Source organism: Diabrotica undecimpunctata, chromosome 8 (genome assembly GCF_040954645.1).
Source record: "Diabrotica undecimpunctata isolate CICGRU chromosome 8, icDiaUnde3, whole genome shotgun sequence".
NCBI lineage: Eukaryota > Metazoa > Arthropoda > Insecta > Coleoptera > Chrysomelidae > Diabrotica > Diabrotica undecimpunctata.
The window spans coordinates 67,114,460-67,130,732 of record NC_092810.1 but is presented as its reverse complement, the minus strand read 5'-3'; the positions used below and the strand labels follow the sequence as shown (position 1 = coordinate 67,130,732).

At 36.0% G+C, this 16,273-nt stretch overlaps 1 protein-coding gene across 1 annotated transcript in view; it reads right to left on the bottom strand.

The window, feature by feature from the left end:
* Window positions 1–16,273, bottom strand: part of LOC140448876 (otoferlin-like) — a 576,219-nt gene that overhangs the window by 71,112 nt on the left and 488,834 nt on the right. Inside the window, exons 16-17 of the mRNA XM_072542001.1 lie at window positions 10,509–10,625; window positions 2,973–3,125 (exon numbers count right to left, since the gene is read on the bottom strand). Of these exons, the coding sequence (XP_072398102.1) occupies window positions 2,973–3,125; window positions 10,509–10,625 (270 nt within the window). The remainder of the gene's footprint in view (window positions 1–2,972; window positions 3,126–10,508; window positions 10,626–16,273) is intronic.

Genomic DNA, 16,273 nt, shown 5'->3' with positions numbered 1-16,273 from the left:
CGGAGGTTTTTGGAATCGCTGAATACGCATACCATGTTACTAATGGTCTCCGAGGTGCCTGGTGTCCAAGACAACGAGCCTCGTCTCTGGAAGTTGTGTGAGAATTCAATACAAAATCAGTGCAAAGTCATTGCTGGGAGATTTTTGGGGTTGCTAAATACGAATATTATATCCCAAATGGTCCAGAATGGTACTCGTTTTCTAGAATTTTATGGAAATTCGATACAAAATCAGTTTGTCTTGGGCACCAGGTTAATCGGAGACCATCGGCGTTATGATATTCATATTCATCGACCTCAAAAACCTCAGAGTACTGACTTTCCGTTGATTTTGTATCAAATTTTCACAAAAATCAATGGGATGAGGCTCGTCCTGGGCATCAAGTGCCTCGGAGACCATCTGCGATATAACATTTGTGTTCAGCGATCCCAAAAATCTCCGAGTGATGAGCTTGCACTGATTTTGTATCAAATTTCCATAAAACTCCAGCCGATACCCATCCTGAGCACCAGTTGCCTCGGAGATTATCGCCGTCATCATATTCGTATTCAGCGATCCCAAAAAATCCCGAGTAAGATACTGAACTTATTTCTGTCAATTATTTTCGAATTACAAATTTATTCTTTTTCATCACAAAATGCACTTTGATAAATGCATTTTCCTTGTTCAATAATGTAATTTTCGTTTCGACATCGCCACTTTAGTTCACTTTATTTTCTTAAACCTCTTACGAATCGAATGCCATAAGTTTCATTGAGATTCTTCCAGCTGCAAAAAATGGTAGGTATTGGGCTTTTTACTACTTCATTACCTCTACCTATTATGTATATCATGATCTTTGTTTGTACCGTTAGACAATGGCTCCTAAGGCGTTTAATTAGTCCATGATAACTGCTATTTGCTATTTTTTTGGTATATCACTTCAAATTTATAGTCAACGATGTTAAAGTTTTGCCCTTGATACCATAAGCTTAGTTTTATTTTCGTTGATCAGACAGACATATCTTCTGTGTGTCATTTCTCTGTTTGTAATGAATTCTTCAGAGTAGTTATTTCGTATATTAGTAGTAGACATTATCCTATTTACCAATTTATCAGTTTGTCTGGAAATATGAAGTCTTGTATTCCTCTATTTGAAAGATTGTGATAAAACGAACATAAATTATATCATTAAATTAAGAAATTGTACGGATTAGATTAAGACATTGCATAAAAACTGTTGCAAATTAAGAATAAGATAATATGCGGGATTGAACTTATTGAATTCTACGAGTAAAAACTGAAATAGTAAAGAACAATACTACCACAATACTATCTTATTTCTTATACTAAAGAGTAAAAGAACTACTTTAATAAACAAGATACTCAACAAGGTACTAAAAACTACGAGATTAACTAAAAATTAAAATGAATTATAATAATGCTCAAAAAGTTTTAGGACTAATTAGTCCATCTTTAGTGAACTTGGAGTTCACTTGGAGTTCAAACTAGGAGTACTTGTGCTACTAACCGGAAAATCAAACATTGGTTGGATTTAAATTGTAGATATTATAGGTACTTAAAAGTATTAAATTAAATGGCATAATGCCGATGTAAATGGGTAACTATCCAGGAACTGTATGTCCCTACTTGAAATAAAATTTTGCATTAAAACAAGTATGCGAGAGTTCGCTAACTCAACTTTAAGTTAAAACACAGCCCACGGGATTACGGGAATTACTAGCGTATGTTTTCACCTTATTCTGTAAAGGTCATGACTTACCACTGGTATGAAAAAAACACATATTAACAACATATATAAAAAAGGAAAAAGAAAGAATTGTTCAACCTACAGGGGGCTAAGTGTCACACATTCACTTTCAAAACTCTATGAAAAAATAATAAAAAATAAAATTGAAAAACAGATGACAGGTGTAAAAGAACCAAATGGCTTTCGTGCATGCAGATCCTGTATGGACAGCTTATTTTCTTTAAAGCAGGCTATTGAGAAAAGATTAACTCACAACCTTTCGACTCAAATAGTCTTTATAGATCTGACAAAGGCATACGATAGTGTACAACTTTCAATGCTCTTTCAATACACTCTTCAAAATATATCTGAATGAGGCGTGGAGAAGAAAGTGTGGAGTGTGGAGAATAAAGTGCTGCATTATGGGCATCCTAATTAAACATGAGACGTTGTACACGATACACTTCGTTGATGACCATTCTACCTGAAGACGAGAGTGATATAGACTATATACTTAGAAAACTGGAAGAGGAGTGCAGAAAGTGGGGCCTCACAATAATCATACAAAAAACCGAGAACTTAGCTGCAGGAGAAAAACCAGAAAGCCTTCAAATTGTAATGGGAACTATAAAGTTAACTGAAAGCTTCAAATAATTGGGGAGTCCAGATGACATCAAAAGCAGCGAGTAAGAAAGAAATGCATTCCAGGATTGGCCAAGCCAGATCAGCCACTAGACAGCTACACGAACTATTGTGGGGAATAATAAAAAAACAAATAAAAAATTAAGGCAATTAAAATGAAATATTAGAGACGATGTTGCTTACTCAATAGTCTCGAAAGGATAAGGAACGAAGATATTAGGAGGGAAATGAAAATTGATCTAGATGTAATAGACACAATTAAAACCAAAAGACTAAACTGGTATGGACACGTGCAGAGAATGCCTGAAAATATATAGACAAAAAAGATAAGATGGACTCCGCCCACTAGAAGAAAACGAGGTAAACTTTTGAAGAAAGACGGTCCTGGAGATATAATGGATAACACCAGAAATTTAAAAATTGAAGATTGCTTTGACAGAAAACGCTAGATATATTAGGATGCAAGAAACGGCACCAGCTGTAGAAGACTCGCCTATTACATAGAATTTGTTTCAAAAATTTGTATTTTTTCCCAATATATATTTCAAACCATGTCAAAGTTTATACTGTTAAAATTATATTAGTAATCATACAGACTTACTTTTAGAAACATTGTTTGTACTTTTCCACAATGTTTACCGCATTCCTCTTCAACACCAGAATATACTATGTCCCTAGCTGGAATTCGCTGATATGCTTGTCGCTTACCACCGCTTATAATCCAAAGAAAAACGTCCGGAATTGCATGTTGGGGCTAAAAATTTAAAAATAAAAGACACTTTACAACTTATTTTATTTATAACTTGCTAATATAACCTGCCACGGCAATGTTATTGTTAAACTATTTTTCTTGTAGTAGTATTTGATTTAGTAATATTCGTATTTTATAGAGTAAATTTTAGAAAATGAAACAGGTGGTTTCAAAGTTTCTAAATAAGACATTGAACTTATTTTTATTATAAAATTATCTATTATAAAAAGGACATAAGTCAAAATATTTTATGCTGAGGTTAGGTGGAAGTTATGAAAATATAAGGGTAAAGTTATTAAAGATCAATAAAGTTATAATTTTTTTAAAGGGGAGGTGACAAGGTATTACTTTAGTCAAGTACAAATAAAATTTATAATCATATATGAAAGCTATGGTTCCATGATATCTCGTAACGCGACGGTTCGTAAATACACAAATAATAACGAACAATTCATAACGCCGTCAATGTATAATAGCAACACTTCAGTTTTTCACAACATTTAGTGTTTAGCAAATTTAGTGCAAATATAATCTACCTGTAACAGGAAATACTTAAATTGTATTTCCTGTTACAGGTAGATTATATTTATGTTAAGACACAATTTTCCAAATATATGTAAGCTTTGTAAATGCTTGTTATTACGGAACGCAGCAGCTTGTTTCAAGGTGACGGATACATACAGAAGGCTGGTTGAATGACTGTGACATTTTTCACTTTTAATTTATAACTATTGCCAGATAGATAAAATAATTTCATATTTGGAAGCATAAACATTTAATTGTTGATTCTCTATTTTTAGATTTGTATGATTTGTTAGCATATAATTTTGTAATTAATAATAAACTCTATTTTTAGACAATCAACTTTACTTCGATGCTCAACAATTAATCATAATTATAAATCAACAATTGTCACGTTTGTACGAGAAATAGGTGAGTAAATAAAAAGTTAATTTAAAAAAAAAATCGTCCGTTTATTCATTTATTATTAATTGCTATGGAGAGATTAAGATTTGAGTTTGAAGTTATTGCAGCAGAAGATCCAAAATCCAATATAATAGCAGTTAAATCAATAACAAATGAACAAAAAGAAAAATTTTACATTCCAAATCATCGATGGTCAATAAAATATCACACACATCTCGCCAATCTACCTGGGTATAAAAGAGTTTCAATAACACTAAAGAACGTGGTCAAACACGAAATGTATGGTTTAATTTAAATCAAAGCACATTAAACATTTACAAAGATTAGAGGGGAAAAACTAATGGCTTAGTAATATTTAAAGCAAAAATATTAGATGAAAAAAAATATTAATGCATTTATATTAGAAAGTAAAGAATTTGACAGAGATCTCATATTGGGATTAGATACAATAAAAAAATTTAGATTGACCCATGATGGGAATTTAAATATACAAAAATTAAAAGAAGATACAAAAGCTATCACAAAAATAGAAGAAGATATAGACAAACCACCTGAAGAATATGAAGTAAATTTCAATAAAGAAATAGACACCCACCAATTTCTAATTAACACAGAACACTTAGAATCAGATCAAAAAGAAATAATAAATGCAATAATGAATTAATATCAACAAATAGTTGCTAAAAACAAATTTGATGTAGGCAAAGGAAAGAATTATGAAGCCTTCATTAAACTACAAACAGAAAAATATTGCTTTAAAAGACCATACAGATGTTCAATAGAAGGTAGAATGGAGATAGAAAAACAAATTGCAGAATTATTAAAACATAATTTGATTGAGGAATCATACAGTCCTTTTGCAGCACCAGGAGCATTAAAAAGAGATGAAGGAAAAAGAAATCAACTATGTATGGACTTTAGAGACCTAAATAAGATAATAGTTCCTCAATGTCCTTTAATAGAAGACTTAATGGTTCAGACTATAGATTGCAAATATTTTACAACTCTAGATATAAACTCTGCTTTTTGGTCCATACATCTAAGAATTCAAGATAGACCAAAAACAGGATTCGTAACTCGAGGTCATTATCAATGGACATGTCTCCCATTTGGCCTAAAGACTTCGCCAGCAATTTTTCAAAGGATTCTAAGAAATATTATAAAGAAATATGATTTATCTGGAAATGCAATAAATTATATTGATGACATATTGATTTTTTTAAAAACATTTACTGAACATATAACACACATTAGAAAATTGCTGGATGTCATACAAAAGGAAGGACTTAGACTGAAATTTACAAAGTGTAGATTTGCATCTAACTCAGTACAATATGTGGGTCACTTAATAGAAGATAATACAATTACACCCCTAAAGGATAACTTGAAAGCAATAAGTGAATTTCCCACACCACAAAACAGAAAACATATTAGACAATTTTTAGGAAAAGTAAATTTTCATGGTAAATATATCCCAAATTCTACTTGAACCTCTCCATAACTTATTGCGTAAAGATACAAAATTTTATTGGTCCAATAAGTGCCAAATAGCAATTGACATAATAAAGAATCTCTTATGTTCAAGGCCAATTCTTGCAATTTTTAATCCAAAATTACCCATATTTATTTACACTGATGCAAGTATAAATGGTTTAGGAGCTGTTCTAAAACAAACAAATAGAGATAAAAGCCTATAGCATGCTTTTCAAAGAAATTAAACCAATATTAGAGAAGAAGAAAAGCTATTTTTTTTTGAAAACTTTGGCTATAAAAGAAAGAAAGTATAAAATTTTGGCAACATTAGTTGCTTGGAAACTTCTTTACTGTATACACAGATCATAAACCACTGGAAAAGCTCAATGTTAAAAACAACAGATGATGAATTAGATGATTTACTATTTATCCCAATATAATTTTAAGGTAAAGTATACACCAGGAAAAACAAATACTGAAGCAGATTGTCTTAGTAGAAATCCAGTTTTTGAGGATCATGAAAATAATGAATACATCCTAAAAACGGTAAATGTTATTAGTCTAGAATTTATAAAAAGTGATCAAGCACAAAACCAACGAATAAGAGAAAAAAAAAACAACTTTATTATGGAAAACGAAATTTACTACAATGCTGATAAAAGGAAAAGAAAAAAGATGGTATTAAGTAAACAATACAGTAAACTTATTTTAAAGAAAATTCACGAAACTTATTGTCACATAGGAATAAATCAATTGAAAGCAATATTTAAACCTTTTTATACTGCACCAAATGATATTGAAAATATTAAGATGATATGTAAAAACTGTGAAGTTTGATTAAAAAAATAAAAGAGATTAAACAATGTCACAACTAGGTCCAGCTGAAAAACCGTTTCAAATAATGTCTCTGGATACAGTTAGTGGTTTTGGTGGCCGTAAATCGATAAAGAAATACCTACACCTATTAGTAGATCACTTTCCAAGATTTGCATTTATCTTCTGTTCAAAAGGTCAAAGTGCTCAAGAACTCATAAAGCTAATAGAAAAGGTTTCTGCAGAAAACGAAATAGAGATAATACTTACAGATCAATACCCAGATCAAAATTCGAATGCTTTTAAAAATTATTTTGAAAAGAGGAACATTTAACTGATTTTCACAGCAGTAGATGCACCATTCTGAAATGGTTTAAACGAAAGGTTAAACCAGACCTTAATAAATAAAATACGATGTAAATTAAATGAAGAAAAAAAATGGCATGGTCTAAAATAGCACAAGAATGTACAAATAAATATAACGAGACAAATCACACAGTTACAGGATTTTCACCAAATTATCTTTTAAGTTTTGAATCTACTGACTTTTCACCACCTGAATTAAAAGAAAAAAGCGTTAAAAAATTAAAAATTTAGAACAAGATCGAAAAATAGCAGCACAGAGGTCAACAAGATATAATTAGTACAACAAATCTATATTTGATAAGAAGAGAATACAATATGAATTCAAAGGAGATCTAGTTTATGTAAACAAGGTCGATTGGTTTGTATTATATTACAAAGCTCATTCCTATGTCTATTCATAGTAATATATAATAAAAACGCATAATTTGCACTGCATAGTGAAAATTATATCTTGTGGAGGGAAGATGTAAGCTTTGTGAATGTTTGGTATTCCGGAACGGAGCAGCTTGTTTCAAGGTGACGGATACGTACAGAAGGCTGGTTGAATGACTAACATTTTTCACTTTTAATTTATAACTATTGTCAGATAGATAAAATAATTTCATATTTGGAAGCATATACATTTAATTGTTGATTCTCTATTTTTAGGTTTGTATAATTTGTTAGTATATAATTTTGTAATTAATAATAAACTCTATTTTTAGACAATCAACTTCCTTTCGATGCTCCAAGGGACATTATATATATACGAGGCGTGTTTTTTAAGTAAGTACCGTTTTGGAATTAAAAAAAGACGTGCAAAGATATGGCAATAATTTTATTTTTACATGAAAGCCTGTACCGTAATCTACTTTTCTACATAATTTCCGTGAATATTAAGGCACTTGTCATAACGTGGCACCAGTTTTTGAATACCCTCCTGATAAAATTCTGCCGCCTGACTTGTTAACCACTGCATCACAAATGTTTTGACTTCGTTATCGTCTTGAAGACGCTGACCGCCCAGGTGTTTCTTCAAGTGCTGGAACAAATGGTAGTCGCTGGGCGCCAGATCAGGGCTGTATGGAGGATGATCTAGAGTTTCCCATTTAAATGATTTGATGAGATCTTTGGTCTGATTAGCCACATGTGGACGGGCATTGTCATGCAGCAAAACGATACCCTTACTCAACTTGCCACGTCTTTTGTTCTGGATTGCACGACGCAGATTTTTCAATGTCTCACAATAAGACGCTGCATTGATTGTCTCATTACGAGGCAGAAACTCCACTAGCAATACTCCTTTTCTGTCCCAAAAAACTGTGCACATGATTTTCCGGGCAGAAATTGTTTGCTTAAACTTCACTCTTTTGGGTGATGATGAATTCGCCATTCCATGGATTGTTGTTTCGATTCTGGTGTGACGTAGGCCACCCACGTTTCGTCAGCAGTAACAATTTGGTCTAAAAAATCTTCACCTTCACTGTGGTACCTCAAGGAAAGTCAATGCACTGCCTAAAAGTTGGGTTTTGTGCAAATCCGTCAACATTTTTGGAACCCAACGTCAACACAATTTCCGGTAATTCAAGTTCTCGGTAACAATGCGATACAAAACACTACGAGAATACTGAGGAAAGCAGTCGGACAATAATGAAATTGTAAAGCGTCTGTTTTCTCTCACCTTTTCGTCCACTTTCTGCACCAAATTTTCATTAACGACCGAAGGACGCCCACTCCGTTCTTCATCATGCACATTTGTGCGGCCATCTTTAAATGCTCTCACCCATTTCCTTACCATTCCATCACCCATAATGTTTTGTCCGTAAATTTCAACGATCTCACGATGAATATCGATTGGTTTTACGCCTTTAGCACTAAGAAATCATATAACAGCCCGTACTTCACAATCAGCGTGACTCACGATTGTTGGGGGCATCTTAAACACTGGAGTAAACAAGTATACAATGAAGAATCAGACTGTAATGGCGTCAGTGCGTAGACAAGAGATGTAGGTAACCAGCGTACTTACTTAAAAAACATGCCTCGTATATGTATATATATATATATGTATATATATATATATATATATATATATATATATATATATATGTATATATATATATATATATATGTATATATATATATATATATATATATATATATATATATATATATATATATATATTTCTCCATGATAACATATTAAATGTGTTAAAAATGTTTATATTGATACTGGGTTTTAAATTGATAAACATAATTTCAATTGCAAATGTAATAAAAGTTGGTTCCTACCTAGGGTCAGCATTTAGCGCATGTGTAACGTGTACTTACATCTTTCAGGAAGCCACAGATGCGATTACAGGGCTATATTCAACTGGGTTGAATTTGGTTGCGTAAAATGACACAAAACGGTTTTTTAACATGAGAATTCCGCTAACGATGAGAAATCAGTAAAGTGCATAGAGAAAACATTATTAGTTATAGAATGGTTCGAAAATGGGTTAGGCTTAACCAATTTGATTTAAAAAGTTGACTGTGAAGTTTCTACCAAACTTTGATGGGACGTTAAAATTATCGGTGTGCTCACGAGTGATACCGAAATGTTGAGTAAGGTGCACAAAACCAAATCTTTAGTCGGTGTATTGACTTTTCGTGAGCGATACAATACCGAGGGAATCATTTTTAAGCGAAATTTTTATAAGTAATGAAATGTGGGTAGAATAATGTAGGTGGTGATGAATACAAGTACCTGGGTATGAAGATAACTCAAGATGGAACACTCGATGCTGCTATAAAAGACAGAAACATACAGGGTAGAAAAGCCATATCCATGATGAACGGAATTCTGTGGGACCAAACAATATCTAAAGCGAACAAACAACTCACATACAACACCATACTTAAAAGTGTAATCACATATGGCAGCGAAGTTTGGCAAATGAAACAAAGAACAGAGAAACTGTTACTAGCAACAGAAATGGACTTCTGGAGAAGAGCAGCAGGAAAATCAAGAAGAGATCGGATACCAAATGAGAGAATACGTGAAATGATGGAAGTCAAGCATACAATAGTTGATGACATAAAAACAAAACAGTTAATATGGTACGGCCATGTACAGAGAATGCCAGATGACAGGATTCCAAAACAGATTTTGACGTGGACACCACAAGGGAGAAGGAAAAGAGGAAGGCCGAGAAAAAGCTGGAGAGAGGGAATTGAAAAAGAACTAGAGGAAAGAGAAATCCCTCCAGGCCTATGGCTGAATAGAGAAGAATGGCGGTTAGGAGTCGGAAGGCGTCGGAGAACGCTGTAAACCGATAGTAGTAGTAGTATAATGTACACTGGAATATAATTATCAGTCCACAAAATGGCGGCATTCAGCGGCTATTACGACTATGTTTTGAGAGTCTACATGCCAGTCCACATACAGCCAATCAAATTAAAGACCTTATCACATTATTTTGCTGGAAATAATTGGACCCCCACCATACAGTCCACTCTAGCGACGAGTGATTACAATTTGTTTCTGCATTTGAATACTCATCTGATTGGGCAACGCCAAAAGTCAAAATGTCCGTACTGCAGCGGTTGTCTAACCAGGAACCATCTTTGTGGATGGAATACAAAAGCGGGTCCTACGGTACCATAAGTGCCTTAGTTTTAGAGTGTATTATGTAGAAAAGTAGGGTAATGTATAATCTTTCACATCAATAGATATTTAAAAAAAATGTTTATTGGTTGTTTGTTCTTTACAAACGGTATTTAATTTAAAACCATGATTCGTATTATAACTAAACGATATACGATATATTTAATTTTATTACTCACATCATCTATAAGAAATTTTAACTTTCCAAGAAATTTCTGTGCCGTCTTAAACCTTTGCTTGAATGAGCTCTTCGTAACAAGTGCTTTGAGATTTCTTGCAGATACACCAATTTGCTCCTGTGAAAAAGAAGTAATAATAAATTTAAAATTAAGTATTGAAATGAATTTTCAGATGGTCAAATTATCCTCAAGTTTACTATGAATGGAGATAATAAAATAAGTTTAGAAACAAAATTTAAATTATAGCTAACGTTTTTATCTTCGACGTATATCTTCTATTTCTACATGTAGTAATTGTCCCCCTCGTATGTTAGTAAAAAATTTGAATGAACTGTCCATAAGACAAGTAAATGTGTTTTTATACAAATTTAATATGAAATATGGTAATTGAAATTTATAGTAATTAGGAATCTTTGCCATCAAACTGTTGTGCATCCAAAGTCTTAGTACGCAACGGTGTAACTGTTTTTTTCTTTTGCGCATTTGAGATAGTAGTCAATTTTAAAAATAAGATAGAGTAACTTTTATGTTCTCCAAATCTCAACGCTATAAAGCGCCATAAACGCTATGGTTTATTTCATTAAGTATATGAGTGAAACGTTGGAAGAATATATTTTAGTAGTATGTAATGAACGTTTTTGTTTTGTATGTATTTTTGAAAGGTTAAATTTGATCGATGTGCATACAAAATCAACTCGTTTAATACATAGTGTTAACAAAAACTGAATAATTTAAGCGACTAATGATCATATGCTGTATTTAGCATATTTTCCTGTGGGCTTGATAATCCCTGTGTGCGAATGGAGCGTCCTTTAAAACTAGGTGACCTTAATAAAGGCTATCCTAAAGCCGCAGATAAGGATGGACAGCAATGTTCACCTCTAATCTCGGCCAAACCGGAGGCTGGACCAAAACGTTCACCTCAGCCTGAAGCCGGAGCTAAGGATGAACAGCAATGTTCACCTCAAGCTTCGGCCCAAGCGGAGGATGGACAAGGACCACCTCGGGAAAACCGGCCAAAACGCCACAGAATTAGCAGCGGCGCCGAGGCAAAAAGAAGGAAGAAGGCCAGAGAGGCGATGGGAAAAGCACCCACAGGAGCAGCTCATCCCTCTCCAGCCCCTCCCAAAACAAAGGTGAAGATGCCCACATCGGAGGCTGACAACGGTTCCACCTCCAAAAGAGGACAGGAACCAACAGCCCCCGGTGTGAAGCGCCTTCGCCCAAGTACCTCCACGGAGGGCACGCCGAGGAAGCATAAGAAGTCACGCGGTGGTGGAAACACCGCTGCGCCTTCCCAAAGCTTCGCCGAAGCTACCTTAAGACATCTTAAAGTTGCTATTATAGATAAGTTAAACCCGTATGGAAAGGTCACCGCCGACCGGGCAAACCTTATTAAACACAGCCTAATCGAGGAATTGGACAGAACAATCTTGTCACCCTCGAGCAGCCAGGTAAAAGCACCCACGTTCAAGTCGTGGACTTACTCGGGTGAGATCATCAGAGTAGTCTGTGATGACGATGAGGCGCTTGCATGGCTGGAAAAGGCTACATCTGACCTCAAACCGTGGGAGGAAGCATCACTGGCTGTTTTCAGTCAGGATAAGCTCCCAAAACTTACCAAAGCTTCTCTATGGATCCCGGAGGATGCTATTAGCACCTCTGATGACCCAGAAAGAGTGCTGCGGAGGTTAGCGGCGCAAAATCCAGATATGGCAGTCGCGAGATGGTGCACCTTCCACCATGAGGTAAAAAAGGATCCTAAAGGACACCTGTTTGTCTTCGGAATCGGAGACGATGACATGGTTGTCCTTAGGAAAAGGGCAATGAGGCTGAGCTGCACATTTACCTCATTGTAAGGGTACCTAAGGTTTCCTAAGGAACACCTTAGGAAGACAGCAAGAACAGCTTTTAATGGAGCAAAACGCACCAAACTCAAAGAGGATTGGGATTCTTACCAATCAAATCTCAGAGAGTTTAAAAAAGTCTGCAGACAAAGACAAAGAGCTGCTTGGAGAACCTTCTGTGAGGAAATCGAAGATTTCCCGCAGGCTTCCAGGTTACAAAAAGCGCTCTCAAAGGACCCACATCGGCATGTCGGCATACTAACGAAGGAAGATGGGAATAAAACTTCCAACCTTCGCGAAAGTGCTGAGGTCCTGATGAAAACACACTTCCCCGGTTCTAGTGTCTCAACAGCACCAAACCGGATGGAAGAAGCAATCATACCGTCAACAAACGACTGGCACCTCGCCAGAACAATGATTAATGAGGAAAAGGTAAAATGGGCCATATTGTGCTTCACCCCTTTCAAATCACCAGGGCCTGACGGCATATATCCAGCCCTACTACGGTGGGGACTGGATATCCTTCTGCCGCACCTCGTGGAAATATTCAGAGCCTCTTTGGTTCTGAGATATATTCCTAGGAAGTGGAGAGAGGTACGTGTGGTCTTCATACCAAAACCAGGTAGGATGGACTACACCCTACCAAAGGCTTTCCGACCAATTAGCCTAACATCCTTTCTGTTGAAAACGATGGAAAGGCTATGCGAGAGGTACATAAGGGATGAAGTTCTGGTCCATAACCCACTTCACCCAAATCAACATGCATATACTTCGGGAAGATCTACCGATTCTGCACTGCATCATGTAGTGGGAAGAATTGAAAGATCGCTGGATAATAAAGAATCCACCCTAGGTATATTCATAGACATTGAGGGAGCGTTTGATAAAACCACATTCCCAACTATCACCCAACAGCTCAACGTCAGGAATGTTCCCCTGGCCATAAGCGAATGGATATTCAGTATGCTCTCTAATAGAGCAATAAGCATAAATGTAGAAGACGTTTCTGTTAGAGGCATGGTTACGAGGGGCTGTCCACAGGGTGGGGTGCTATCACCACTACTCTGGAACATAGTTCTAGATACCCTGGTTGACCAACTCAGCAGCAACGGTTTCTACACAATAGCCTATGCAGACGATATTGCTGTCCTGCAAAGCGGTAAGTTTGAGAGCACACTATGTGAGAGATCACAAGTTGCTCTCCGACTAATAGAAACATGGTGCAAGGAACACTTACTATCTATAAATCCAAAGAAAACTGAGATGGTCCTATTTACCAGGAAAAGAAGAATCACGGGCTTAATACCCCCAAGGATTCTAAACTACAGTCTAAATTTTTCTGACGAGGTGAAGTACCTTGGTATTACCCTTGACAAGAAGTTAACATGGAACTCACACTTAGATGGTAGAGCTAAAAGAGCATATATTGCCTATGAGCAGTGTCGACGAACGGTCGGACGCACCTGGGGCCTCACGCCCAGGGTGATCGCCTGGGTCTACACCGCTGTCATTAGGCCAATGCTAACGTACGGAGCTATTGCTTGGGTACCAAAAGTGCTACAGGCAACAGCGATTAACAAACTAAACCATATTCAGCGGATCGCTTGCATAAATATAACAAGTGCCATGAAAACAACACCAACTGCTGCAATGGAGTTGATCATTGGCATCACGCCTCTAGATATATATGTCAAAGAGGTGGCGCTAGTGACAATGATGCGACTGCGCTCAGCTGGTGCAAACCTTGATGTAGGAATGGGACAATTGAGAACTCGTTTCTGGCGAGAAGAGTTGGATGCGTTACCACTTCTACAGGCAGGCTGCGACTCAATTGAACCAAAGTTTGTCTTCAACAAACCCTACAAAATTGAAACAGGACAGTATATGGAGACAAACGTGGCAAATGCCTATTGCATATACACCGATGGCTCCAAAATGAAAGAAGGCTCAGGATGCGGGATATACTCCAGATCACTGAACCTAAGAATAAAGTGGGGTATGGGCAAAAATGCCAGCGTAGTTCAGACAGAACTGACTGGTATCTCCATAGCCGCAAAAGAGATAACCCAAAAAGGTATAGCAGGTAAAACTATAATCATCTGCACAGATAGCAGACAAGCGCTACTAACCTTGAATAGACCACGTGTCACATCAGGTTTAGTAATGGAGTGTCACAAGTCACTAACCCAAGCTTCGGATGGTAATACCATCATCCTGAGGTGGGTTAAAGGACACAATAGGAATAAAGGCAACCGCATTGCTGACCAATTAGCTAGGAAGGCGGCAGGCCTAAGACTCTTAGGACCTGGGGATCTTTTTGGTTGGTCAACTACAACAATCGCGGAAATTGTCAAATGTCACTCCCATGCGCAAACCGTAAAAAGATGGGAAGAAGGGAAAGGATGTAAACTTGCCAGGGTAACACTAAGTAACCTTGAAGAGTCAACATCTAAGAAGTACTTGGGAATGACCAGGAAAAACCTACGTTTGGCAGTTGGTTTTTTAACTGGTCATTGTCAACTAAGCAAACACCTCCATACACTGGGGCTAGCAGACACACCTCTATGTAGGAAGTGTGAACGAGAAGACGAAACTGTAGAGCATGTCCTATGTGAATGCCCAGAGTTATCGTTAATACGAGAGTACGCGTTCGGCGAGTCCTGGCCAACACCTGCCCACATAAGAGAGATGTCTCCTGGTGACTTGTCCACCTTCCTAGAATTGGCAGGATGGACAATGAGCTAAGGGTGACAGCTCCCTGGGAGGATGCACAATGGGTCAATTGTGGCCTAAGTGCTGTGAAACTTAACTCGCCCCCCTACTCTACAGATACAGATACAGATACCACCATTTCATAGTTGTTGGTGTATTTTTATTACTTGTGTTGCATTTAGCAGCGTCATAATTCTGTTGTTGAATATATTGTTATTGTTTTATGTATGTATTTTATTTGTTGACTCCTAACAAAGTTCCCTGATATATTTGCTTTTTACCTTTAAATATAACTATACCTTTGACCAGTAGAAAAATCAGGCTGATTAAGTTTCGTAGGTAAGTAAGTGTAATACCCTATATATTTATTTTTTGTTTATGTAGAGTGTTGACCAAATTTATTGAATAATTAACTGTTCATATCTTTTCTTGGGTTTGATCTCTGAACCTAAATATCTTTCCTTATCTCTTTTCTTTTCTAAGGTTTCTTAATTTTCTCCTTAAACCCCAAAAAATTAAGTGGCGCCCTGTTTCCTATCTTATCTTATCTTTGGTAATTTTACCCATCTATCTTTTTGTTTATTTCTGTGTCTTTTCCAATATCTCTTATCGTATCTTTACTTATTTCGTCCGTTGGACCCATTCCTGGTTCCAAAAGCTAGTTTCGAACCCACGACTCGCTCTTCACCAACCATCTGGCTGCCGTCCGCAGTGTCTCCTTGGTGACCTTTCTAGCACCATCCAAAAAAGGTTTCCGAGGTTACACATATTTTTATGCCGCCCAAAGCGTGGGGCTTATATCCTTTTGTTTTTTTCTTTGTTCGTTGCCTTTGCTTGTCTTTCACATTTATATAACGCCAAGCTACGAGAACCCCGATCAGCTTCCGTGTTCTATTTTTATTTATTTCTTCTTCTATTTGTTTTATCTCTATCTCAGAGTTCTTTATTTTCTTCTTGCATTTCGTCTGGCAAACACACTACAAAAGTTCTCCAGATTTATGTATAAATTTTGGAATTAAACCTGATCTTTCTTTGGTATATTTGTACTATTTTTATATTTTTTTTATTACCTGTAGACTTAAATAATTAAAAAATGAATAATTTTGAAGTCAATTTTTTTACTTCAGAGAAAATTAATTATGAGTTAAAAATCAGAGGAACTGTTACGAGTAGAGAAATAAAAGAAAGGAAGAAAATCCTTAAGAG